The following is a 26,831-nucleotide window of genomic DNA, read 5'->3' as shown; positions in this document are numbered from 1 at the left end:
AGTTATACATATACATATGTTCCCATATCTCTTCCCTCTTGTGTCTCCCTCCCTCCCACCCACCCTCCCTATCCCACCCCTCTAGGTGGTCACAAAGCACAGAGGTGAACTCCCTGTGCTATGCGGCAGCTTCCTACTAGCTATCCACCCACTCACATATTAATTCACCCTGTCTCTAATTCACCCTGTCTCTAATTCACCCACTCTCCTATTCACTCATTCATTAATTCACCCACCCACTCACTCATTCATGCACTCTCACTAGTTCACCCACTCTTTTTTTTTTTTTTTTTTTGCGGTACGCGGGCCTCTCACTGCCGTGGTCTCTCCCATTGCGGAGCACAGAGCATGCGCAGGCTCAGCGGCCCTGGCTCACGGGCCCAGCCGCTCCGCGGCACGTGGGATCCTCCCGGACCGGGGCACGAACCCGTGTCCCCTGCATCGGCAGGCGGACTCCCAACCACTGCGCCACCAGGGAAGCCCAGTTCACCCACTCTTGCTCTTGTTACCAAATCCCTGTGCCCGGCCCTTCCCACCAGCAAAGGAGGACAGGTTCCCAGTCCTCCAGAGTCCCAGATCCTTCTACGTCGGCCTGCACTTCCCAGCTCCACCACCCCAGGTAGTCTGGGAGCTCGTGAAAGTGTCTGCGTGGTGGGCAGTGAGGATTGGAGGGTGTAGAAGAAAAGAGTGAGCCATGAGTTGAAGGCAGGCGGGACTGGCCACGTGATTATCAGGGTCCGGTCCCAAACGAAAATGCGGGGCCCCTTGTCCAGGACAGCCGAGCATTAAACCAAACACGGGAGCCTGAGGGTGGAGCTCTGTGCACTGCTCGGGTGGCTCACCCGTGAAGCCCACTCTAGAGGGAGGAGGTGTGTGGAGAGAAACAGAGGAGATACGAAAGGGAGGCGAAGGGGGCCAGGAGGAGAGGGGATGGACGCTTGCTGGGCACCGCTTGGTGTTTTCCTAATGCCATCTCATTTAATACTCAGACCACCCTTTGAAGTTGATTGCGTATTTTCTAGAAGAGGAAACTGAGGCTCAGAGAGGAGAATCATTTACCCAAAGTCACGATTAGTAGGTGGTAGGCGCCTGAATGTTAATCCAGGTCTGTGGGGCTGTAAGCCTTGTCTCCGCCTGTTCCCCGAGGGGAGGGGGAGGCACGGGGCAGGGCAACAGGAGGAGGTGACGGGGACCTGGGAGATGGAGTCTGTCTGGGCCTGAGCAGCTGTGACAGACTCAGCAGCCCCCTGTGAGGGCTGGCGGTGGCCGGAGCGGGGTCCTGGGGAGAAGGGCGGGGGACCCAGACAGCAGTGTGGGCCTCTCAGTCCTTCCTGCTCCCAGGGGAGGCAGGAAACTGGAAGGGAGCCTCCAGAACGAGGATCCAGAAGATTGGTATCTGGGGCCTGGGATTTACGTTTCTGATTCCTGAGCCATGAGGCAGCTTTATCTCTGCAAGAGCATTGAGGGTCGAAGTCAATGACTGGGGAAGTTACTGAATTAGGGCATCTTGGAGGTGGGCTGTCAGTGTCCCAGGGTATACGTGAGCGTATCAGCCTGACTCGGGGTGACAGTGACTTGGAGGGTGGCTGAGTCAGGGTCAAATGGAGGCTGGTGAATCGGTGTACCCATCTTACAGAATTGATAACCCAATGCAGGGGAGTTGGGGCCCCGTCCGTTGTAATAGCACTCCGGGGGGTTCAGCCAGAAACCAACAAACAGCCAAATCCCTGTGGCCCCGCCCAGCTGGTCCACCAGTGGGGGAGCTGATTAACCATTAACCCCCAACCCTCCCCGGCAGAGCCTCCACCCCTTCGCAGGGGCTAGGCCAAGACTCCCGGCAGATCCTCCCAGAGGACGGTTTGAAACGCAGGAAGGCAGAGAGGGCACCTGGGAAGAGGCGGTGGGAGGGCGGAGGGCGGGGGCTGGGGCTCGGCCCAGAGCCTTCGGGGTGGACATCCTGGGCAGGGCAGGTGGCCGAGGTGTGAAGAGGGGAGGATGCGACTCTCCAAAACCCTTGTCGACATGGACATGGCCGACTACAGTGCTGCGCTGGACCCAGCCTACACCACCCTGGAGTTTGAGAATGTGCAGGTGTTGACAATGGGCAATGGTAGGTGGGGGCAGGTGTGCCCAGGTGTGCCAGGTGGGGGCAGGTGTGCCCAGGTACGGAGCGAGTCTTCAGCACTCAATCTGGGACTGGGAGGAGAATGATAGATTAGCACGTTGGTCCCACAGGTGGGAGCACAGGTGTTGCCAGGTGGAGCAGATGTGCCCAGGTACAGTGACCAGAGAGGTATTCTGGGTTGGGGGGTGCTGCAAGGGCCAATCTTCAGCAAAAGTAGGTCCCAGGTATTCCTGCCAGGCCCCTGTGGTCCCTGTCACCAAAGCTGTCCCCGCTCAGCATGTCACTGGGAGCGGGGACTTGATGGGGAGCTTCCTCTTGGCGTCCAGCCCCAGTAACTGGTCCAACGTGGCCCCTTCTTGAACCCCTTGGGCCTAGGTCCAGAGAGATGGAAAGGTATGTCCTGTCCTTGGGGACGGTGGATGGAGGCACAGCTGCGTTGCAGGGCATCTTTGGGACTTTCCTGGGGTGAACGCCCCACTTAGAGAAAATGGAGTTCTCAGGGAGCTTTTGCTAAATGAGACGCGGATGAGCAGTGCGTTGCCGTGTGCGTGCTCTTGGCGTGCGTGCGTGAGTTTCCGTGTACGCGTGTGGGCAGGTGGCAGTGTGTTGCAAACGTGTGTTTCCGGGAATCCACTCGCATGTTTGTGTCCGCCTGTCTGTGTGCGCGTGTTCTGCGTCTTATTTCTAGTTGCGTTTGTTCACCGAGTGGGTCCGTGTTTGTTGGTGTCTCTAGGGATGCCTGTGTTTGTCTCGCTTATGTCCGTGAGCGGTGATGAGTGTGTGTACGTGTGTCTGTGGATGTTTGCACACGTGGTCTGTGGATGTGGATTGGTTTGTGTGCCCCAAGCTTCCTGGGTGTATATGTCCCGTTTGGGCATCCTGGCTCGGGCCCCTGTTTATACCTGCTTGTGTATGTGTGTGCATCCCTGCCCTTGGGGGTCCAGAGCACATGTGATTGTGTACACGTGATGTTCAGGGTTGCCATTCGACAAGTGCGATTCACACCAGCAACAAGTCCATTGGTCTCAGAGCAGATTGTGTTGCCTGCGTGTCTCTCCCCAGGTTTATACATACGCTCCCATATCACCTAGAGCACATTTGAAGGTGGGGGGGGTGGTCTCCTGCATAAAGAGATGGGGGGAAGGGAGGAGGCCTGGAAGCCAGGATGCCAGGACCTGACTGGTCGTCGAAGGCCAGCCTCAGAGGAGAGGGGGCAGCTGGCCAAGGTTGGCCTTCCACCTGCCTTCCTTCCATGGCTCCGCGACTTCAGCTGAGGTCTGTAGAACTTGGGTCAACTCCGCTCAGCCAGAGAGAGGTGTCTGCCCTGCCCGTGGTCAGTCTTACCAGCTGCTCGCCTGCTCCTACCATTCACTCACTGTGTGACCTTGGGCATGTCACCTCCCCTCTCCTGGCCTCTGTATATTCTACAAAATGGGCTTAGTCACCTGAGGCCTGCTGGCCGGCCGGCTTTTAGGAGTGTCTGGGGATCACGTGAGGGAACTGAGGGGAGAACACACAGAAAATGGTCAACAAGAAGCTGCTGCACTAGGCAGGGTCTGTGTGACCCCAGAGGGATAGTGTGTGCTGCCACACCTGGTCACCACCCAGCCCTGGGCTGCCCCCATCACCCCTTCAAAGCATACATCTCCAGCTCCCGAGAACGGTGTGTTCCTGAGACAGAGGCCAGACTCCTTACCGGCTGTTCTGAAGACAGGACAGCCTCCAGCCCTGGAGCCAGAAAGATCGGGGCTCAAATTCTGGCATAAATCCTTCCTACCTGTGTGAACTTGCCAAGCCATTTTCCTCTCTCTGAGCCTCAGTTTTCTCATCTGTAAAATGGGAGTAAATCATAGCACCTGCCTCCCAGGGCTAACCAGAGGATCCAATAAGATAAGGCACCTGAGTGCTTAGCGCTGGTAACTGGTCCTGGCCCCGCATGAGTCGTCTCAGGAACTCTGAGCATCTCTAAGAAGAGTCTACGTTCTCCCTTGGAGTCTGAAGTGGGCTGAGAGTTGGGGTTACCTTTTGCATACGTCCTGGGCTGGAGGCTTGAAGGCTCCAAAGATAGCTCCCTACCTGCCTCCCACTCTTGATTCAGAAGTGGCAGAAGTCCTTGTTTATCAGAGGCCCCAGCAGACACCCCAATAAGGACAGCACTGGCCAGAGGCCAGCACTGGCCCTCACACCTGGACCATAAATCTGGTTCCTCTACTTAACAGCAATGTGATGATTCTGGGCAAGTCCTGTCCTCTCCGAGCCTTGATGTTCTCACCTGGAGAATGGGAGCCATCAGCTGACCCTGGGAGTGGGGTGATATACTTGGCATCACCCAGCCTATCCTGCCCAGGATATGGGAGCCCCTTCCCCCAGCCTCCGCCTGAGTTGTGGGGTCAGCTCTCCCGGGGGTTGGAGGAGGCAAGGCTGAGGGAGAAAGGGCACCAACGCAGCTTAACAATTATCCCCATCTCCAGGAATAATTCACCAAGTGGAGGGGGCCGCACTCCTGTGCACCCTCGGGAGTCTAGGTGATGTTCAGCTAGGCCACGGCAGCAATGAGATGTCCACTTGTGCTTGGAGGCTGGAAGTCATCTGCTCCCGGAATTTTCTTCTGTAGAAAAGTTTTCATTTCACAGACACTGATATGGTGCTTGTTATGTGCCAAGCACTTCACATATACTGATTCACTGAATCTTCGTAACAGACCTAGGGATTATCGTGTTCCCCGTTTTACACGTGAGGAAATGAAGGCACAGAGAGGTAAATTAATGCAGCCAAGGTCACACGGCTAAGAGGTGGGCAAGCTAGGATTTAAACTTGGCAGAAGGGCTATAGAGGTTGTGCTCTTAACTACAGCACTATATCCCTCTCCAGTTCTCAGCTAGACGTTCCCTAGTAATTCAAGATTGGATTCAGGGTTTCTATGAAAACACGTGTGTGTATGACTTTGTGTGATGTGTGTATGTAGGGCATTTTTCTGGGGAGATGGTCGATAGTGTTTGTCATCTTCTCTAAGAGGTCTATCCTTGGTGGACGATTTGCTTACAAAAAAGAGGGTTCAGCTGCTGAAAGTTAAAAAAAAATTGAAAACAACTGGACCAGTCAAACTGCCCCTCTTTGCAGTTAGGGAAACTGAGGCCCAGGGGAAACTGAAGCAAGGAAAAGGAGCTTGTCCCAAGGCCACAAGCATGTTGGTAGCAGTACTAGTACCCAGGACCCCAGCCACCTGCCTCTTATTCCCCTCTTCACATTTACATAGATGCAGTAGCTTTTGCTATGAGGTGCTCAGATCCTTGCCATGATCCTCCCAGGAGGGCAAACGAGCCACTGTCCTTGATGTATGTCTTCCTGTTCCCTGGGAGAGTTTCAGGGCCCCTGGGTACCAAGCTGAGAGCCACCCAGACCTGTTCACTCAGTGAGGAATGAGGAGCAGGACCTGGTTCTGGGCAGATGCGGGGGGAATATTTGCCCCTCCCACGGTCCCCTCCACCCAGCCAATCAGGGTCTACAAGGGTTGGCTGCATCCTAGAAGACAGCCAGGTTTTCGTTCCTTCCCAGAGAAAAGCTGGGGCTAGCGGTCTCCACGATGGGGAGGAGCAGACCTTTGCAAACAACTCTGTGAAGTCAGTGTCACAACCATCCCTAAGTTATAGATGCAAGATGGGGGTTGCAAAATGGCGAGGAACTTGCTCAAGTTCTTGGAGGGAGTATAACAGCACCTGGGTGTAGCTGAGGCTGAAGCCCTGGGGAGATCCCCACAATGCTCATATCAGTTTCTGAATCTAAACCACCAGGAGAGCAGGGCCTCCGGGAGGTGACTTTCTGCCCCTCCTGTGTCCTCACTTTTCCTTTGTGGTGCAGACACATCCCCATCAGAAGGTGCCAACCTCAACGCACCCAACAGCCTGGGTGTCAGCGCCCTGTGTGCCATCTGTGGGGACCGGGCCACAGGCAAGCACTATGGTGCCTCAAGCTGTGACGGCTGCAAGGGCTTCTTCCGGAGGAGTGTAAGAAAGAACCACATGTACTCCTGCAGGTGAGGAACCTTGATTTCTCCAGCTGGGAAATGGGTGCGCTTGGGCTAATGTCCCCCCAGGTCTGTCCTCTCTCTGAATAGGTCCCAGAGGCATCTGCCCTTCAAGCCCTTCAAGCCTCCTCTGATCTCTTAGTCCTTGCAGATCCAGATGGGAACATCTATTCTAGAAACTTCATTTATTGACCATAAAGCCATCGACTGACATTTATTGAGTACTTACTATGTGCCAGGCACCATACTAAGTCTTTGCCTGTATTAACTGTTCCCAGAAGCTCATTGTTATTTTTCCCGTTTAGCAAATGGGGACCCATGTGGTTTAGGATCAAACCTCTGAAGCCTCAGAGGATGAGGACCATCCCCCACTCTGGTGCTTTTTCTGGGGCAAATAGAGGATTGGCCCCAGCCTTTCCACCTCTCTCAAGGCCTGGGAGATCCCTCCTTCAAAGCTCTCACATTCTGGGGAACAACAATAATAAAATAATGGTAGCTGTCAGTTAGAGCCCTTACTATGAACAGATTGTGTGCTGAGCCTCATTAAGGTAATTATCTCATTTTCACCTGTCAACACCCCTCTGTGGTCGTTACTATTATTATTCTCATTTTATAGATGAGGAAGCTGTGGCTTGGAGAGGACTAGGAATTTGCCCAAGGTCACCCAGCTTGAAGCAATGTCAGAGCCCAGATTGACACTCAGGGTCCCACCCATAACCACTGTGGGTACTGCCTCTATTCCATATCCACCCCCCACCCCCCCCGAGAATGTGGCTTATGTGGACCAAGTACTGACACTGATCCACAATCAGGAGCCCACTCTGGGCTCTGGGATTTTATAGGATATGCTGGAAATAGCAGTGCCTTGTACTTGCAGCTGAGTGATCTGAGGCCATCTGTCACCTCTCTGAGCCTCAGTTTCCCCATGTTTAGCGGGACAGGGTTGGGCTCTCAGAGAGTCCAGAGCGCCTTTCCAGCTGCTGGTTGGTTAGCAGAAGAACTCCTGGGTTGAAAGGTTTGAACAAAGAGGCTGGAGGTCAACCAGATGGCCAGGATCCTGGTTCAGACCTGGGAGGGGGAAGGCTGTCTCTTCTCTACCCAACCATCCAAAGCCCTCCCCAGATTTAGCCGGCAGTGCGTGGTGGACAAAGACAAGAGGAACCAGTGCCGCTACTGCAGGCTCAAGAAGTGCTTCCGGGCTGGCATGAAGAAGGAAGGTGAGCCTCGACCCTCCCCCTGCCACCCCACTGTCCCACCTGCACCCACAAGCTCCCGGCAGCCATTTACAACTGCGGCTACAACTTTATGACTCGGTGACAGGCCCCAGGGTGACTGGCTAATGGCTGAGAGGAGGGAGGGCCTGAAAATCTGACCATAGGGAGGGGCTGGGCTTGGTCTTGAGAAAGATTCCAAGAGATAAGCTCCCACTTTCAGCTACTCAGGTTCCCAGCGCCACCACCCCGGCCTGCCTTTACCAACACAAGGCGGCCGAGTTGGGTGTTTTTTCTTAATATACTATTTCAAACATTAGGAAAAGTGTAGAGAATAGCACTACGAACATCCACGGACCCACCACCCAGACTAAGCAAATGGGAATGGGGGCGGGGGTGGGAGAGTTCTGGACCTGAGCTTCCTCCCCAAGCAGTTTCTTAATCTTCCTTCTCGGGCATCAGGTGAGCCAACGTCCTCCCATTCCAGGAAGAGGGAACAAGACCCCAGACTCATCCTGGGTGGAGGAGGACGGGGACGCTGGGCCACAATGTTTATTCCGGTCTCCCTGGCCTCCTGCCACCAGCAGATACCAATCCCCTGGCTGGGCGTTCCCACGGTTGATAGTTCCTTTCATTCTCGTGACAGCCCCGTGTGGCACTATTATCCTTCCTGCTTTTCATGGCCGAGGGAACTGAGGCCCAGGATGGTTCAGCAGCTTGCCCAAGGCCCCGCAGCTGGTCAGACAAGCTCCGAGGTTTGAACCCAGAGCTTTGGACGCGAGTTCATTGCTGTTTGGACGATACCTCAATGCTGCCTACTGTGCCCTCCGGACCCCAGGAACGTTTAAAAGTTTTTCAGCCTCAGCTCAGGAGGCAAACATCTTTTAACCGCTTCTCTGGGTAACTTGAGCTCATTTTCAAATCTCTTTGTCTCCTTCTCTGCTCAGCTCACTTTTCCCAGCCCTGGGACTGGCTCCCAGACCTTCACTTCCAGCCCGCAGCTATCTGTGGCACAGCAGCCAAAACCCTTGGTCTAGTTCTGTACAAACACACACACCCCACCCCACCCTACCCCGCAGCAGGATCCTGGGACCCAGCCTTCCCCGGGCAGGCTGAGAAGGACGGGAACTTCGCTTTGCTTGTCTCCCCTCCCCGACTCTACCTCTGAGCCCCTGTTTTCTCTTCTCCCTCCCTGGGAAACAGCTTCTGGGTCTCATCCCTACAGAGCCCTTAGAGTTCACTAGCCCTGCTGGGAAACCGGGGCCTGCGATCCTGATGAAGGAGTGCGTGGCCTCCAAGGCCCCTTGCGGCTCGCAGCAACACAGTTCTCATCCAGACCTCAGTTATCCTCAAAGTCCAGGAGGGCCTTTTTCAAAAGGCAGATGCCCCCCTGCTCTCCCCTACCCAGTTATCAATGGGATTGAGCTACTCTCACCTTGAACTTGAGAACGACTTTGTGGAATGAGAAATGTTATGAGTGGGGGACTGCCCTGGTGGTCTAGTGGTTAAGACTCTGTGCTTCCAGTGCAGGGGTGCAGGTTCGATCCCTGGTCGGGGAACTAAGATCCCACTTGCTGCGCAGCGTGGCCAAAAAAAAAAAAAAAAGAAGAAGAAGAAGAAGAAAGAAAGAAATGTTATGAATGGGAATATGAGGCATGTTTGAACAGCTGGAGGCAAGAAAAAGGTTGAGAGCTATAGTCTAAGAGCCAAACAGTCTAGGGCTCTAAGAGCCAGTGATTCTATCACCCCGACAGCCTAAGATTTTAGGTTTGAGAGAATGAATCTCTCATGTTAAAATTCCAGGCCTTGTGACAGGCAGGTGGGAGAAAGGTTGGCACCTGAGCAGATGGCTACCTTCCTAGGCTGCAGGTAGCCTGGTCCTGCATCTGGGTGATCTTTATAGATGTCTCTTGTTAAACATTCAGAGTCATTTTGACGTGTCACTTCGAGGAAGTTTCTGCCCCACCTGGGCTCCAGTGTTCACATCTATAAAGTGACAGGGGTGGGTAATGAACCCTTCCAGCTCTGTGAGTCTAGCTTTACGCCCACGGATCTACCTGTACAAGTACATACTGCCCAGCAGGACATGTGTGTTTGTTCCCTGATCCTCCCAATGAGCTGCCACAGAGGCAGCAGGCCGGGATCCTGGCTCCTGGAAGGGGAGGGAGAGCCCCCGGCCATTCTGCCCAAGCTTAGCCTAGAGAATAGCAAATGGCTTCTTGTCTTGGAGAAAGTGGCGTTACTGCAGGAGGATAGGAGAATCGACCAATGGCAAGTGAGTGTGGGCTAGTAAAGGTTGGTGCTTGTTTACATGCTTGGGTTAACCAGGAGATCATGACACATGCAGTTGCTTGGTTGCTTTGAGAACGGGCCAGGGTAGCAACGTGTTCTATTGCCACTGTGGTCAAGTTCTGGGAAGTCAGGACATTACTAGCTCTACCTAAGTCTTATAGTCCCAACCCCCCTCCTTGGCCTGGTGGGAGGGTCTCAAAGCCAAGAGAGATTCTTGGTGGAAGCCCCGGTGATCAGGAGAGTTGGGACCAATTTTTATTTCCCTTCCTCGATGGCCTTAGGAAGATCCAGGGATTAAAACTCAAAAGTTGTCCCTGAGGACGAGAAGGTATGGGCTGCAAACGTAGCATTTATAGACCAGTCAGGTGTATACGAAGTCATCAGATCTACCCCCTCCCCATTTTACAGATGCGGAAGTTGAGGCCAGAGGGGTGATGTGATTGGGTCGGGGGTGGGGGAAGGCAGGACTAGAGCTCAGGCTCCCCAGAGTTGAGCAGACACCCAGGTCCTTGGATGAAAACTAGTAGTGATGGCCTTGGGAGGCACCTTCTCCGTCTAGATTCTTGAAACTTCCTCTCGACCACAGGGAAGGGCTCTACATCTCAAAGTCTTCTAAGTTTGGCCAGAGGCTATTCCGGGGTGGTCAGAAGTGGGTTCCCTGAAAGAACAAAGACTCTGGCAAGACATCTGGGGAATCAGTGGGGTCAACAGCCAGTCTCAAATTTCTTCCTCTAAACCTACACCTGCCTGGGCCCCTGCTAGCAGACCCAGGACAAATGTCTGACTCCTGGCATCAGAAATCCAGCCCAGGATGCAGAGCCAGGGGTGCAGGAGGTGCAAGCTGGCGGTAGGCCAGGGGCCGTCTGATAGGCCCTTCCTGGGAACCCCGGCCCAGCACCCCCCCTACACCCCGACTCAGGGGTTCTCTCGGAAGACAGGCTGGTCCTCCTCTCCGCCTCTGCCCGGGCCGGTTAATATTCAATAGAAGTTACCTTAGGTCCCCGACCCTGCTAATACTGAGCAAACATTTGGAAAACATCATTCCGTGACTGAGCTCGCGCTGGGCACTGATAACACCGGCCTAACCTTGAGAAGCCCAATCCCCAGCTGCTGACAGCAGCCCTTTTCTTAGGCCGCCACTTGGCGCCCTGGTGGGTGCGGGCCGGTAGCCATGGGAGGGGTGTCACGGGCGGGGCGGGACTCGGGCAGGGCAGCAGTGCTGGGAGCTGACGTCCATCCAGGATGGTGGGTCTGGGGAGAGGAGATTTCTTACCTTGGGACCTCTATCATATCCCACTAAATTCCCGGGCTTCCTGTACACTATCTGACTTTCATTCTCTGATTTCAACAATGTGTGAAATCAGGAGAGAGTTGAATAGCGGGAATGTCAATGTTCCATTGAGAAACGGGGCACAGGATGTGCCCAAGACTCAGAGCTTGTCTCATCCTGCGCCTTCTTTCAGCCGCTCAACAGGTATTTATTGAGCACCTACTGTGCGCCAGGCTCTGTTCTACTTGTTGGGGCTACAGCAGCGGACAATAGGGATGGTGTTCTGGCTTTCTGGAGTTTTTCTTCTCTTAGGGAGACAGAGAGTGAAGAAAGAAACAGAGAGTAAGTACCAAGAAGAAAAATAAGGCTGGAGAAAGGGCAGCGCCTGCGGGAGGGATACCACATCAGACAGGATGGTCAGAGCAGGTGTCTCTGAGACGGTGATATTTGCACAGAGACATGAGTAAATGAAGAAGCAGCAGCTTAGCTGCAGGGGGAAGAGAATTCCAGGCAGGGGGAACAGCAGCGGCGAAGGCTTTGAGGGAGAGTGGCCGAGTGAGTCCCAGAACAGCGGGGAGGCAGGTTTGACAGGCAGAGAGAATAAAAGCGAGATGGGAGAGACGGGACCATCGTGAGCCATTGTCTCTTTACTCCGGGTATGATGGGGAGGTCCCGGTTTTGAGCAGTGGAGGCATATGACCTGAGTTGGGTTTTAGGGGATCCCTTTGTCTTTCGAGAGGTGCACAGACTGCAGGGGCAAGGCCAGAAGCAAAGTGACCAGTGAGGAGGGTCCGAACTACCCCAGGGCCCAGCCCAGAGTGGGAGCCACACATGGATCTTGCAAAGCTTTCTGATGGAATTTGGAGTGTGAGCCGACGGGGTAGTGAGAACAAAGGCGTATAGTGAGACTCCCAGGCTGGGAGGAAGAATGAACCTGCCTGTCCCTGAGATGGGAAAGACTCCGAGGGGCAGGTTTGGAGGGAAAAGCTTATAGATGGGGAAACTGAGGCCCAGAGAGAGGATGTGACCCCCGCCAGCACATGGAGAGTGAGGGATGAGTCCCGACAGGAACCCAGGTCTCCTGCCGCCTCGTCCTCCCTCCTTCCAGCTTCAAAAACATTCCACCGTGAGGCCTCCCGGACTCCAAGGACCAGGCCAGGGAAGCAGAAGGGCCATCTTACATCTTAGGCCAGGATGGGGATGCTCGGGGGTGTGAGGCCCTGGTGGACGGAGGCCCTGGATCTCTGAGTTCCTGGCAGGGAGCCCCACAGTTGGTCAGGAGGGAGCCAGAGCTTTCCCGAGCTGCTCCTGAGAGGTTTATCTAGAGCACATGCACTTCCTGCTGGTGGCTGAGACCACCAGGGCAGGTGGGGCCTCCAGATCCCCTTGTCCAGGCCTTTTGCCTCCACACTCAGGAATCCCTGACCATCTCCGTCAGCCAGAGCCATTCATTTTGCTTGTTTTATACACTCTCATCTGGAAAGAAAGGGACCATTTTCCAAAACAGAGCTTGAAAGTCTGTCGTCTTGAAAGCCTGTCAAAGAATCACTTAGATTCTTTTCCCTCTTCAAAGTTCAAGACCCACCTTCAGCCCTCTGCCAAGTCATCACGACCTTGCATGCCTCCAGTGACGGCTGGATCACTCCTACAGCCACCCAGCTGTGTGCGGGGCAGTTGTGGCGCTTGGCAAGTTCTCCCACAAGCTGGGCCAGGACCCATCTCCCCCCATTCCCACATGCTGATCTGGGCTCTGACCCCTGGACACTCCCCAGCACCTCCGCAACTCCCACCTACAACCCTGTTTCCTTTGTTCCAGGCCAGCCTTGCAGTCCTTCCCTCTGGGTTCAGCCACCTCCCCTTGCTCCTCAGCCAACCCTCATGTCATGGGAGCCCCCCACCCCCACCTCTCTCTGCCTCCTCACAGCCGTCCAGAATGAACGGGACCGGATCAGCACTCGCAGGTCGAGCTACGAGGACAGCAGCCTGCCCTCCATCAACGCGCTCCTGCAGGCCGAGGTCCTGTCCCAGCAGGTACCGGGGGACCCTCCACCCACCTGGGGATCCCTCACCCCAAAGAGGAATCTCAACTCCACCCCTGACCTCCCCAGCCAGGCCCTGGAGCAGCAGATGGGAGGGTCCTCAGCTATCGCAGAAGGGAAACTGAGTCCAGGGTCACTCAGCCGGTTTAGTAGCAAAGACCCACAGCCGGCACTCAGGGGCCCTGTGGGGCCTGCATTCTGCAAGGCAAGCAGTTTTCTCTCTCGCTGAGGGCCTGAGATCAGCTTAGCCCTGAGAGAAAAGAGGAGTGGACAAGTGGACAGAGTAGCACATGGGGCTCAGCCAACCCCTTGCTGTGTGACCTTGGGCAAGTCACAGCACTTCTCTGGGCAGTGGTTTCTCCACTTATCCGATGAGGATGAGGATTTTTGCTCTGCTTCTCTAGGGCTGAGGGACTCCTTGGGGTTCAAAGGAGCTGGTGGAGGAGGGCGCATGGGGCAGGCAGCAGATAAAGGCCCAGAGAGAGCTTCTTCCCCCGTAACTGCCTCCTCAGCATCCTCCCTTTCCGGTTTTCCCTGAGCTTCCTTCAGAGCTGAGAAGGCACCCACAGTCCAGCTCCCCTTTTCCAGACAGGAGAACTCGCCGGGGCAGGGGCTCTGTGCAGGGGACAGAGAATATAAGGAGGGCCCGGCCATCCCCAGCATTTTCCTTCATCTCCCCCAGATCACCTCCCCTGTCTCTGGAATCAATGGTGACATTCGGGCAAAGAAGATCGCCAGCATCGCGGATGTGTGTGAATCCATGAAAGAGCAGCTGCTGGTGCTTGTCGAGTGGGCCAAGTACATCCCAGCTTTCTGCGAGCTCCCCCTGGACGACCAGGTGAGAGTGAACACGGTCTGCAGGCAGTGCGCGCCCTGGGCAGGTGGGTCCTGCTGGCCCACCTGGGTTATAGCCTTGGACTGGTTTGATTTTATTTAACAAACATACATAGTGCTCATGTGTGCCTGGAGCTGTTTAAATCACTTTATAAATATTAGCTCATTTAATCCTTCCAAAAACCCTAGGGGATCAGTGCTATTATAACCATCTTATAGGTGAGGAAACCGGGGCACAGAGAGGTTAAGTAACTTACTCAAGATCACACAGCTAGTATCCAACACAGCTGGTATTAGAACAGGCAGACAAGCTTCAAAGTCCAGGCTACTAGCCGCTGCACCACTGCCCCCAGGCAGCTCTCCTGGGGAGGATGTTGGTAGGGGCTCAGGGGCAGGAATCAGGAGGTTTGGGCTTGAGCCCTTGCTCTAAGATAGGTTCTCTGTGTGATCCTGGACAAATTACTTTCTCTCTCTGAGCCTCCATTTTCTTATCTGTAAAGTGGGAATTGTAATATCCACTTCAGAAAGCTGTTGGGAGGATTGAGGACATGGCCATTTAAAAAAAATTTTTATTGGAGTGTGGTTGATTTACAATGTTGTGTTAGTTCGGTGTACAGCAAAGTGAATCAGTTATACATATACATATATGCACTTTTTTTTTAGATTCTTTTCCCATATAGACCATTACAGAGTATTGAGTAGAGTTCCCTGTACCTTACAGTAGTTCCTTATTAGTTATCTATTTTATGTATAGTAGTGTGTACATGTCTGTCCCAATCTCCCACTTACCATTTGAAAAGCATAAATCATTTAATGGGGCACCTACACAGTCCCAGGCCACAGCGGACCTCCCTAACTGTCAGTTTCTTCCTTGTGTCCCACCAAGATGGTTTAACTCAGCGTTTTATTTCCCAAAGTACCTTCTTTGGAATACCAAGAAATGTCCCCGGGGGAAAGGGGGGCTGAAGGGGCAGGGGCTGAGGACAATTGAGTTTCTGAGATACTGTAAATGGTAGCGCCTGCCCAGGGCATCCCCGAGGCCTCTGCAGACACTTTCCCTGTTTGGGAAAGAGGAGCTGGACTGGGTCACCTTCTCAGCTCCAAGGGAAGTTGAGGGACACCAATGGAGAGTGTTCCTGGTACCGGCTCCTGGTGCATTTGCTTCTCTGTTTTGCACATTTGCACAAGAGATTGGCAGCACATGTCAGTCTATGAAAGTTTCTGAGAAGTCCTCAGGCAAGGCAGCTATGGAACTTTGGGAAGCCTAGGGCTCTCCTGGAGTACGTTCGTATCACCTGGTGGGACACGCTCTGAAAACCCTCGTTTGGCTGGTCCTCACCCTCGTATGGGGGCTGGATCAGACGCCCTCTCACATGGATTCCTCTCTGCTTTGGAAGGGATGACAAGACAGGGATCTTGGCCGAGCTGCCCCTGCCTTTTCCCCTGTTCCTCATGTTCTGGCCCTGGTCCCCTCTGCTGGAGAGTCTGCATTAATGTTTAATCCCTCCTGTTCCTTCCCAGGGGCTCAACAGGGCAACAAGATCCCCCCCAAGCTAAGCAATTGTTAACCTCGATTTCCCACCCAAACCTTCCTGGCTGGGGCTCAGAGCATTCTCAGAGAGCAGTGATGGGTGGCCAGTAACACAGAATAATCATTAACATCACCACCTCCCTGCCTGCCCGCCCCCAGAACAGCCACCATGTTAGGGGGCTAGACCCAGGGCTGGGAGGGTTCCCAGCTCCCCATTCATGGCGTATAAGGAGCTCATCTCGCCCATGATGGGTGAAGCACACCTGGGAGAAATGGGGGCACTGTCTGTCGACACTGCCCCAGGAACCACCTTCCAAGTTCGTTTGCTTCTTGGTTTGTCTTGGAACATCAACCCATTGAAACCTAGAAGGCTGGGTAGCATTGGATGAGGGGACTAAGGCTTGGAGAGAAAGGGCGACGTGCCCAGGGTCACAGAACAAGGCAGCCACAGGGTGTGAATCCAGGTCTTCTGCCTCTTGATTGCAAAGGCACTGGGGTAAGTGACGGAAGTCCCGCGTGGTGCCTGGCATAGAGGAAGTGCTCGATAATCAGCATCCTTTGGCTTCCTTTTGCCCTGGTCGTGGAGAGGGAGCTCTCGCCTCCAAGGCTGTTTGCCATTTCTCCTCTTTTCCTGTCACCCTCACCAGGCTTAACCGTGGGGGGACAGATGAGGTAAGGGCATGGCTGTAGGAGGGGCTCGATCTGGAGAGGATGTTAAGTCGTTGGCTCATCCATTCACCTATTCCTTCCTGCCTCATTCAAACAAATATTTATCAAATGCTTACTATGTGCCAGGTATCCTCCATGCCTTAGAACAACTTCCCCTCCTTAGAGAGGCCTTTTATGATCTCCTCATCCAATGCAGTTCCTCTTGCCCCATTGCTCTCTATCACATGACCCTCACGTTCCTTTCTTCTTCCTTCCCTCCGTCCATCAATCTATTTTTTCTCTCTCTCCCTCCCTCCCTTCCTTCCCTCCCTCCCTCCCTTCCTTCCTTCTTTCTTTCTCCTCCTCCCTCCCTTCTTTCCTTTCCTTTCACCATTGTGTCCCCAAACAAGTGTCTGGTACTTAGTAGACACTCAACATTTGACTACAGGAATGAGCAGTCCAATGAATGAATGAATAAAAGCATTTTTGCTTCCTAGTTTAGCCTGCTAAAAAACCTCCAAACTCCCTAACCCAACCTTGCAGATAAGATCCTTGAGGCTACCAGCCTGCTACTGTTTGACCAGCCCCATCCTTTGGTCCTCATGCAAGCACTGAAGCAGGTGGTTCTGAAAGGGCAAGCAATGTCCTCCTGTGCGCTGGCAGGGCTCCCACCTCAGACTTCAGTCTCCCAAGGCCTCCCTGTCCTCTCTGTAGGGAAGGGGTCGGTCAAGCGGATCCCCTGCCAAGGACCAGTGCTCACACCTTTGCCTCGGGAAGCAACATCCATGTCCAGATTCTTATAACACTGTCTCAGAATCTAGAATCTTCCAGCATCAAGTGGGTGGATGCCCTGGAGATCTTCTGCAGCAATGATTTCCCAAAAACAATGGTGCATCAGAATCAACCAAGGAGCTTGTTAATTTCAGATTCTTGCCCCCCCCCCCCAGACATACAGAATCAACGTCTCTGGCAGAAGGGCCTAAGAATCTGCGTTTTTACAAAACAGTCTTCATAATCTTTCATAGCTGATCCATGGGTAGGAATTCAGGACCCCGGAAAAAGCTCTAAAAGTTATAGAACTTTTTGGGTTTGTAGACCCTCTTGAGAGTCTGATGAAAGCCTTTAAGTCTCTGCTAAAAAAAACCCCACATACCCAGTTGTTATAGTTTTACCAGCCATGCAGATGAGGCCCAGAGGGGAGCAGCTGCTACCCTGGACACAGCAATTCAAGGACAGACTCAGCATTTGGTCTCCTGGCTCTGAGCACATGTTCTTTACCCTTCCAGGCAGTTTTAGCTGTTATGGGAGGAAGGCACCAGTTTTCTTTTCTTTTTTTTTTCTTTTCTTTTTTTTTTTTTTTTTTGCGGTACACGGGCCTCTCACTGTTGTGGCCTCTCCCGTTGCGGAGCACAGGCTCCGGACGCGCAGGCTCAGCGGCCATGGCTCATGGGCCCGGCTGCTCCGCGGCATGTGGGATCTTCCTGGACCGGGGCACGAACCCATGTCCCCTGCATCGGCAGGCGGACTCTCAACCACTGCACCACCAGGGAAGCCCTTTTGGTTTTTTTTGACCGCACTGCACAGCATGTGGGATCTTAGTTCCCTGACCAGGGATTGAACCCATACCCCCTGCAGTGGAAGTGCAGAGTCTTAACCACTGGACTGCCAGGGAAGTCCCAAGGCAGCAGTTTGCTGATACCCATTTTATAATTCAGGCAGGTAAAGGCAAGGAGAGCATTAAGCTGACTCGCCTAGGGTCATTGACTTGGCCGGGAGCAGCCTTCCCAGGGGTGCGGACACCTTCCCAGGGGTGTGGACACCGGACGCCATCCCTTCTCTCTTCTAGGTGGCCCTGCTCAGAGCCCATGCTGGCGAGCACCTGCTGCTCGGAGCCACCAAGCGCTCCATGGTGTTCAAGGACGTTCTGCTTCTAGGTGAGGATACTGCCTGCCCAGCCAGGGCTCTGCAGAGGGTGTGCCCAGCAAGGAGCACACCGGGCGCGGGAGATTTCCATGGTAGTGTGCAGGAGTGAGGGAGAAAGATCAGAAATGGTCCTGTCCTCAGTATTCTCAACTGGATACCCCACTCAGATGCAAAGAAATGTGGACTCGAAGAATTAAATTCCCCAGCATGCACGTTAGAGCACAGTCAGGGTTAGCCCTGGAATAACCTGTGCATTCTGATGTACTTTCTGGAGTAGGAGCGAAAGACATCCAAGAATGCCACAAACCACCAGCCTGTGTCACCTATGCCTTCATAGCATGTTTGTTTATTATTTTAAATGCTTATATAGGGCGCACCATGAGCCCTAGTCTGAGTACTTTACAAATACTTACTCCTTTAATATGACGACCATATGAGGTAAGCTCTGTAATTTATTCCCATTTTATAGATGGAAAAACTGAGGCACAGAAAATGATTTACCCAAATATATCTGGCTAGTCAGTGGTAGAAGCAGGACTCAACCCAGGCAGTCTAGTTCCAGAATCTGAGCCCTTATCCTTGGTGCTTTTATGCCTCCCAAGTGGCCCTTTAATGTCATCATTAAGCATTTAATGTGTTGTGGGTCTGTTGTCATGTTGAAGAATGGAGCTTGGGTGCTGTGAAAGGGGTCCAAGGCAGTCAGGCTCCAGGCCCAGTCCAGTGGCTGCAAGCAACTCATTCCTTTAATCTGGGCCTCAGCTTCCTCATCTGTAAAATGGGCATGACAATCCCCACGGCCCCCTCCTCCCATGGGCACCAGCTGCATTATAACTGCCAATGGCAGGGCTTGTCCAAAGCTAGGGGAGAGGGGTACACCCAGGTGGCTTCCCCATCCCCTCTCCTTCCCAACCCATCCAGGCAATGACTACATCGTCCCTCGGCACTGCCCAGAGCTGGCAGAGATGAGCCGTGTATCCGTGCGCATCCTGGATGAGCTGGTGCTGCCCTTTCAGGAGCTGCAGATCGATGACAACGAGTACGCCTGCCTCAAAGCCATCATCTTCTTTGACCCAGGTACAGCCCACGCCTCCACTCTCCCCTGATGCTCCAGACCCTCTGTCACACTTCTCCTACTGGGTTATGTACCCTGAGTTTACCACCTCGTCTCTTTAGTACATCAACCAGGAGAGGCCATTTCTATTAGCTCCATTTAACAAATGAGGAAAATCAAGGCTCAAAGGGCTGAAATGACTTGATAGGGTGCACTGACTCCAGAGGCTCGGTTTTTTTCTTTCCCACTTTACCCTTCTTTCCTCCCTGCTTTCTGCTCCTTACCTCCTACCATCCTTCTTTTCTTTCCCTCAAAACAATTTTTATCAAAATAATATTTACACACACTTAAAATGGAAGTCATTTTCCCCACCACACTTTTTCTGTCCAAAGCCTACTCCCCACGGGGGAGCCATTTCCAATTTTTTTTTTACTGTTTCTTCTGGCAGTTACCTCTCCAGCTCTAAATAAAATGCTAACCCTTCTATTTCTTGGTTTATCCATTTTAGAACATATTTTTCCTCTTGTGATAGTTGAGGATTGCACTCTTCTCTATCACCACTCCCATCTTTTCTCCCCCAACCTCCTAATCTATTTTTCTTGCCATTTCAGTGTCTCTACTGTTCGCCTTTATAACGTCCTGTGCTTATGCTTTTATTTCTTGTCCCATTACCTGTAGGCAGTATCTCCTAACCCTTCTTTAGCAGGATAAAGATAATGCACCCATGGGGCTTCCCTGGTGGCGCAGTGGTTGAGAGTCCGCCTGCCGATGCGGGGGACGCGGGTTCGTGCCCCGGTCCGGGAAGATCCCACATGCCGCGGAGCGGCTGGGCCCATGAGTCGTGGCTGCTGAGCCTGCGCGTCCGGAGCCTGTGCTCCGCGACGGGAGAGGCCACAACAGTGAGAGGCCCGCGTACCGCAAAAAAAAAGATAATGCACCCCACTCTCCCCATTCCATCTACTGACTTTCCACCTGCACTCTTATACAACGCTGCTGTAGTTGTTGTGTCTTTGTGCAAAGTGTGATTTCATTTCCCAATGTCAAGATGGGTGCCTGCGCTGCAAAAGCCTGCTGGCCTCCTTCCCTCCTTCCATGTTAGAGAGGACCTACTGTGTGCCAAATGCTGTTAGCGCCAGGCCCTCCTTGCATGGAGATCACCTCTAGTAAAAATAGTGATAAAGAGGAAATGAGCACTGTTTATGGGGTGCTCACTAAGGCTCCGTTCTAAGCGCTCCCTGTGGATGATCTCACTTTCTTCCTTGTGAGGTAGGAATTGTTATTATCACTATTTTGCAGATAAGAAAACGGAGGCACAGGGAGATCGATTAACTTGCCGAAGGTCACACAACCAGGAAATGGCAGAGCTTGGATTTAAACTTCAGACTATCCAGCTCTCAAGCCCATGTTCCTACCTACCACACGCTATTCCCCGTTTCTTGAGGGGGTGAGATTTCTAGTTCTAGTTTCTTCGAGAGCCTGGCCCAGGCTGCATCCCCTGTGGTGCTTGGCCCGGAGCCAGATGGATAGTAACTGCTCAGTAAAATGTGCAGGATTACTGAAGCTGAGTCAGGGTCAGCAACCTGGCTTGGACAGGCAGGTGACCTAGGACAGGGCCGGGCACGTGGGTGGTGCTCAATAAGTATTTATTGACTGAATGAAAGAATACCCAAACGTGGCCCAGAAGAGAAAGCCCTGGACTGGAAATGTGGGTGAAGTTCTCTTTCTGCTGCTTACTTTATCCATAAAAGAGGAAATAAATGTATTACCTCCATGACGGTTGAGATTAACTATTGTATGACCACTTGAATCACCTTCTTAATTAAGGATCTAGAATGTATCCATTGATTTTTTTTTTCATTCATTCATTCATCCTTCCGTCCATGTACCCATCGTCTCATCTAATTATCTATTCAACAAATATTGACAACACATGGTGCTAAGTGGTGGGTTTTAAAAGACAAAAGAGGGAGGGCTTCCCTGGTGGCGCAGTGGTTGAGAGTCCGCCTGCCGATGCAGGGGACACGGGTTCATGCCCCGGTTCAGGAAGATCCCACGTGCCGCGGAGCGGCTGGGCCCGTGAGCCATGGCCGCTGAGCCTGCGCGTCCGGAGGCTGTGCTCCGCAGCGGGAGAGGCCACAGCAGTGAGAGGCCCGCGTACCGCAAAAAAAAAAAAAAAAAAGACAAAAGAGACGTATGCCTGCCTGTACAGAGCTCTCAGTCTAGTGGAAGAGACAATTACATTCTGTGTGCTCAGTAGTGATGGAAGAGCCACAGAAATTTGAGGACACCATGGACACTGAGAGTGCAGACTTTGGAGGGCGGAATGGCGACAGCTTCCTGAAGGAAGTGTAAACTAAAATGAGACCCCAAGACGACACAGGCAAGGGAGCAGAGAAGAGGGGAGAACTATTCTAAGGCAGCAGAAGCAGTGTGTGCTGAGGTCTGGATGGTGGGACTTTACCTGGGAGTCAGGAGCCCTAATTCACATCATGGATCTGCCAACAAGCGGCTGTGTGGCTTGGGCCAAGTCCTTTCCTTGTTCCGTGCCTCGGTTTCCCCATCTTTAAGATGAGACGGTTGCAAGGTACCCTCTTGGGTGTGTTCCTGAAGTCCTGCCCCCCATCTTCCACTCCTTTCTCCCAGTTCTGCATCTTAGGAAATGTGACAGAAGCCTTTCTCTGCCTGAGTCCAGGAAGCTACAGCTTGCATTAGTGCACTCTGGTTCTTGAGGACCGTGAATCCTTGCCCCAGCGCTGCTGGGGACTCCCTATGTGCCCTTGGGCCATGCGGCCCCCCATATCAGGGCCCCAGGAGTAAGGGGACATCTGGGTCCCACCTCCCCAGATGCTCCAGGTGGCCCCCACTGCCTCCCTTGCACAAGCTATCCCGTTGCAGATGCCAAGGGGCTGAGCGACCCGGGCAAGATCAAGAGGCTGCGTTCCCAGGTGCAGGTGAGCCTGGAGGACTACATCAACGACCGCCAGTACGACTCACGCGGCCGCTTCGGCGAGCTGCTGCTGCTGCTGCCTACCCTACAGAGCATCACCTGGCAGATGATCGAGCAGATCCAGTTCATCAAGCTCTTTGGCATGGCCAAGATCGACAACCTGCTGCAGGAGATGCTGCTGGGAGGTCGGTGTCCGGCCCAGGAAGGGATGAGAGGTGGGCGGGGCTGGGGTGGGGGGGCCTCTCCAAGAGACAAGCCTCAGGCAGACCTGAGTTCACCCCTCAGCTCCATCACTTCCTCACTCTGTAGCTTTCGGCAAATCCCTTTACCTACCTGAGCCTCAGTTTCCTCATCAGGAAAATGGGGATAATGGTCTGTTAATTCAGGTGCTGGGAAGCTAGCATGTTCCAGTCACTGTTCTAAGTGCTGGAGTTTCAGCAGAGAACAAGACTCTGTCCTCTTGGAGGTTGTGTGTGAGTGTGTGTGTATGAGTGTGCGTGTGCCTGCCATTGTGTATAAAGGCTCATGGAAACATGATTATCAAATATATAATAAAGAGGGCAACTACAGATTTTGAAATAACCAGGTAATATGATCGAGTATAACTGAAAAGGGGCCTCTTTAGATAGGTTGGCCAAGGGAGACTTCGCTGAAGTGGTGACTTTTATGCCACGGACCTGATGGAAGGAAAGAGAACATTTAAAAGCCAAGAGAGAAACATTCCAAGAGATGTAGTGCAAAAGGCCCTGAAGCAGGAGAGGCTTGTGTCTTCAAGAAAGATAAAGGTTGTGAGACGGGAAGAGTTACATGAGATGATGGTGGAGATTGACCCGAAACCAAATCATAAACAATGTCTTCGAGGCTATGGTCAGAAATCTGCATTGTATTCTCATCACTACTCTTACAAGAAGACTGAAAAATCAGACCAATGTTTTAAACAAACTATCCTGATTGTTGGGTAGAAAGTGAATTTCAGGGGAGCAAAGTGGAGACAGGAGACCCCTGAGAAATGTCACTGTCTCCAGTCAGGGGAAGGACAAGGAGGCTAGGACTAAGGCATGGCTGGAAATTGATCAGCATAGGTGAACTTGAACATCTATTTGGGGGAAGAACCCACAGGATTTGCTGATTGATCCGATGGGGGCGGTGAGGGGAAGGCAAAGGGTCAAGGATGAAACCTACATGTTTGCTTGGAGGAACGGGAATGGTGGTGGAGTAATTTACTGAGATGGGGAAGACTGAGAAAAAAGAGCTGGAGGCTGGGGATGGTGGTGGTGGTGAGGGATCCATTTTAGACTTTAGTTAAGCTTGAGACGACTGTTAGATATCCGGGTTGAGTTATCCAGGAGGCAGATGTTTGACTCTGTTGCTGAAACAAGCCCAAAGGTGAGGATGAGAGGCAGCTGCGTGGTGTACCAGAAACTAGGTGCCAAAGACGGAGATAGAGGAAGACTAGCCAGGGGGATAGGAGAAAAGCCAGGGAGAGTCCCAGAATCCAAGAGAAGAGTGTGTTTTAGTGGGGACAGAACATTTCACGTTGTTAGATTCCACAGGAGGGAGAAGGAGGCTCTTGGCGATTGTGTTGAGAGCAGTGTCAGAAGACCGTGGGAAAGGAAACCAGATTTGAGGCAGGGGAGCGGGTATTACAGAGTGAGTGAGTTGGAAAGTGGAGAAGTGGAGATAGCAAGAGTATACTGCCCTTTGAAAATGTTTTGCTAAGAAGGGGACCTGGGAGATAGCTGAGGATGATGGCAAGGGAGTGATCATAATGATGGGCCATGGAATCTTGGCTGAACTAAGAGGAATTATGGATGGGTGACAATAGTGAAAAGTGGGGGTCAGTGAAAGGACAGCCTCAATAGGGCCCAAGAATTTTTGCAGTGATGGTACTAGAGGAAGTGAGCTGGAAAGGTAAGAGGCAGCAGGGTCTAAGTGAAGATGATTGAACTTAAGATTTTGGAGGCGACATAGTTACTGGTGATGGCCAAGGACGAGGTTTCTCAACCTCAGCGGATACTTGGGACTGGACAATTCTTTGCTGAGGGGGCTCTTCTGTACCTTGTTTAACCACATGCTTGGCCTCTACCCAAGATATGCCAGTATCACTCCTTCAGTGGTGACAAATATTCAGATATTTTCAAAGGTCCCCTGCGGGACCAAAATCACCCCCAGCTGAGAACCACTGTCATATGGTGACTCATTTCATTCTCACTTTGACCCTGTGAATATGGGGTCATAATGAATCGGGTGTCACTGAGATCAGGATCAGGAAGGAGCTTATGTTCTGTTGCCAGATAAACATGAGTAAGATAATTAATCTCTTCAGGTCCTATAATCTCATCTGTAGAATGGGTTAATAATGGTACCCACTGTACAGGATTGTTGTGGGGATTAAATTATGTCAAACATGAAAAGTGCTATAAAATAGTACCTGGTACATAATAGGTGCTCAATAATTGATAGCTATCATTGAAACAGGTATACTTTAGAGTCCCCTTGCAAGGCCTAAAATTCCATCATTGTCATATTAGTGAACATAGCCTATTACCAAACCTTATATATATGGTACTGTCATCCTCTGACACAGTTTTTGAAGCAGTTACTGGGTTCCAGACACTCTGCTAGGACCTCAAAGAGAGAAGAAAACTACACCTGTAATTGTAATGCTCACAGACAGAAGTGATTGTTCCCAAAATATGGGTTACAGATAAATGACATGGGAATTCCAAGGAAGGAGAGGTTTACTTACTACTGGATGGGGGAGAATCAGGAGAGGCTTCCCAAAGGAGGAAATATGTGAGCTGGAATTTGGACTTAGGGATATTGGGGGAGCGGGGGAAGGGGAGGTAGAAGGCATCTTTAGTGGAAGTGATGCAGGAGCAAAAGCACAGAGCTAGGACAGTACAGGGGACACATCGATGCTATAAGTAGGTCATCTGGGCTTCAGATGTAGGGGATGAGGCTTCAAGGTGAGTTGGGACCAAATGGTTGAAGGACTTGCACACCAAGGAGCTTTGACAGCCATTGATTGAATCCATTATATTAACATGTAATCAGTACACTGCTTGCTGCAATATTTAAATGATCTCACAGCTTCTTTAGATGCTCCTTGTTTCTTTCAAATCACTCTACTCTCTTGGTTTTTGTGTCCTCTCCATACCTTCATGAAGCCTGTGGATAGGAACGGAAGCCCCAGTTTACTAAGATGGAAATAGGAACCCAACAGGCACCGTCAGTATTGGACGGGCGGGTTGATCGGCTGCACTTGAGGAAGATGGTGCCTCAGGGCCCATGGACTTTGTCCCGGACTCTTCATCCTCACTGAGCACCCCTTCTACCTGCAGGGTCCTCCAGTGATGCACCTCATGCCCATCACCCCCTGCACCCCCACCTGATGCAGGAACACATGGGCACCAACGTCATTGTTGCCAACACGATGCCTGCTCACCTCAGCAACGGACAGATGTGTGAGTGGCCCCGACCCAGGGGGCAGGCAGGTGGGCAATTGGGCTTTACCCAGGAAGGGGTGAGGTTGGGGCCTCAGAGGGAGTCTGGAGAAGGTCGGGTCTAGAAGACGGGAAATAGGATTAAACAGTTCTCTGTGCTCCAGGGTAGGGAATGAGGGGTGAGACCGTCCATTGTGAAGGCTGTTTGTTCAGTGAGGTGATTGACAGTGTCCACCGAATGAAGCGGCCCTTGGGATAAGGCAATCCACTGGGTGAGGATGTCCATTGGGTGAGAATTCCATTGTCCGCTAGGTAAAATCGTTCACTGAAGTAAGACTGCCCGATTGGGTGAGGCTATCCATTAGACAGTTGGGTGGGACTGTTCATTGGATGAGAACCTCCACTGGGCTAGATTGTCCTCTGAGGTGAACTCTTGCAAGAGTGAGTTGGTCGTTGGGCAAAGTTCTTCAAAGAGTAAGATTATCATTGGGATGAGGTGGTCCACTAAAATGAGGTTACATTTCATTGAGATTGTTCTTTGGGAAAGCTGGCCATTGAATAAAGTTAGTCAAGCGGGTCATAGTTAAAATTATTTTCTGAGCTGGTAATGGGGCTGGGGCCATTCGTTCCTATTACGCAGCTGCCTAAAGATCAAAGAAATGGCATTGTTTGAGCCAGTTAGCCAGACCCTTGGGTCTCATCTACCGCTGTTCCTTTTCTCCAAGAAAGGATGTTCCTGTCACACGTCCCATTGTCCATAGGGAGAGCCAACTTGGGCCCTGGTTTGAGCGCAGCAGCCGAAGTCTCCATCTCCAATGGTGGAAGAGATGGAGGCTATGGGGAACTTGGGCAAAAGGTTCTGACCGCAGAACCTGACCCAGCCACAGCCTTCCAGACCTCGTGAAACTTAGACTTGGTGATCTGGGACTCAGAAGGTTTGGGCTGTAGGAGACCTTAGAGAGAATCTAGTCTAATTCTCTCATTTTGTAGTAGAGGAAACTAAGTCTCAGAGAGGGGGACGAACTTTCCCAGGACTCTTCGTTTACTCCCCAAAGGGCTGGCATTCTCAGCAGCCCCTGTCTGTCTCTCTGTCCCTCCAGCCACCCCTGAGACTCCACAGCCCTCGCCGCCAGGTGGCTCGGGGTCTGAGCCCTACAAGCTCCTGCCAGGAGCCATCGCCACGATCGTCAAGCCCCCCTCTGCAATCCCACAGCCAACCATCACCAAGCAGGAAGTCATCTAGCAAGTCACTAGGGGCAGGGGGCTCTGCCGGCCCCCCCCGGCCCCCTCAGAGAGCCCCTGATGGTCACTTGGTCACAGTGAAGAAAGCTGTGACAACAGGGCCAGTCCCAGAGCAGTAATGGAAAGGGCGAGGGCCCTAGAACTTGGGCTACGGGCCACATCGCACTGCCACCCCTTCACTACCCGCTCCGGTGACGGGGCTGTGACTCGGGGAGACCCCAGCTGAAACATCCTCCGCTGTCTTGGAC

The 26,831-nt window shown here is 52.5% G+C and overlaps 1 protein-coding gene across 3 annotated transcripts; it reads left to right on the top strand.

Annotated features, from left to right (window-relative positions):
• The first annotated feature begins 1,995 nt into the window (after window positions 1–1,995).
• On the top strand, window positions 1,996–26,584 carry HNF4A (hepatocyte nuclear factor 4 alpha). Of its 3 annotated transcripts, none has more exons than XM_059037813.1 (10): window positions 1,996–2,110; window positions 5,984–6,158; window positions 7,272–7,366; window positions 12,847–12,953; window positions 13,644–13,799; window positions 17,821–17,908; window positions 18,816–18,971; window positions 21,844–22,080; window positions 25,240–25,362; window positions 26,442–26,584. In XM_059037813.1, exons 1-10 carry the CDS (start codon window positions 1,996–1,998, stop codon window positions 26,582–26,584), a joined length of 1,395 nt encoding a protein of 464 aa, XP_058893796.1. The 3 variants fall into 3 exon arrangements, with proteins under 3 accessions (XP_058893796.1, XP_058893795.1, XP_066870344.1); XM_059037812.2 differs by having other exon boundaries at window positions 25,240–25,392; XM_067014243.1 differs by having other exon boundaries at window positions 21,844–22,110; window positions 25,240–25,392.
• Window positions 26,585–26,831: the final 247 nt, after the last annotated feature.

The sequence above is a fragment of the Kogia breviceps genome, chromosome 14, assembly GCF_026419965.1.
Source record: "Kogia breviceps isolate mKogBre1 chromosome 14, mKogBre1 haplotype 1, whole genome shotgun sequence".
Classification (NCBI taxonomy): domain Eukaryota; kingdom Metazoa; phylum Chordata; class Mammalia; order Artiodactyla; family Physeteridae; genus Kogia; species Kogia breviceps.
This window is presented reverse-complemented; position numbering and strand designations above follow the sequence as displayed.

Excerpts from the sequence above, each read along its gene's own strand:
- HNF4A (XM_067014243.1), top strand. The coding sequence starts at position 1,996 with ATGCGACTCTCCAAAACCCTTGTCGACATGGACATGGCCGACTACAGT. Across the intron at positions 2,111-5,983 it reads GGTGTTGACAATGGGCAATG|ACACATCCCCATCAGAAGGT; the intron begins GTAGGTGGGGGC and ends TTTGTGGTGCAG. Across the intron at positions 18,972-21,843 it reads CATCATCTTCTTTGACCCAG|ATGCCAAGGGGCTGAGCGAC; the intron begins GTACAGCCCACG and ends ATCCCGTTGCAG.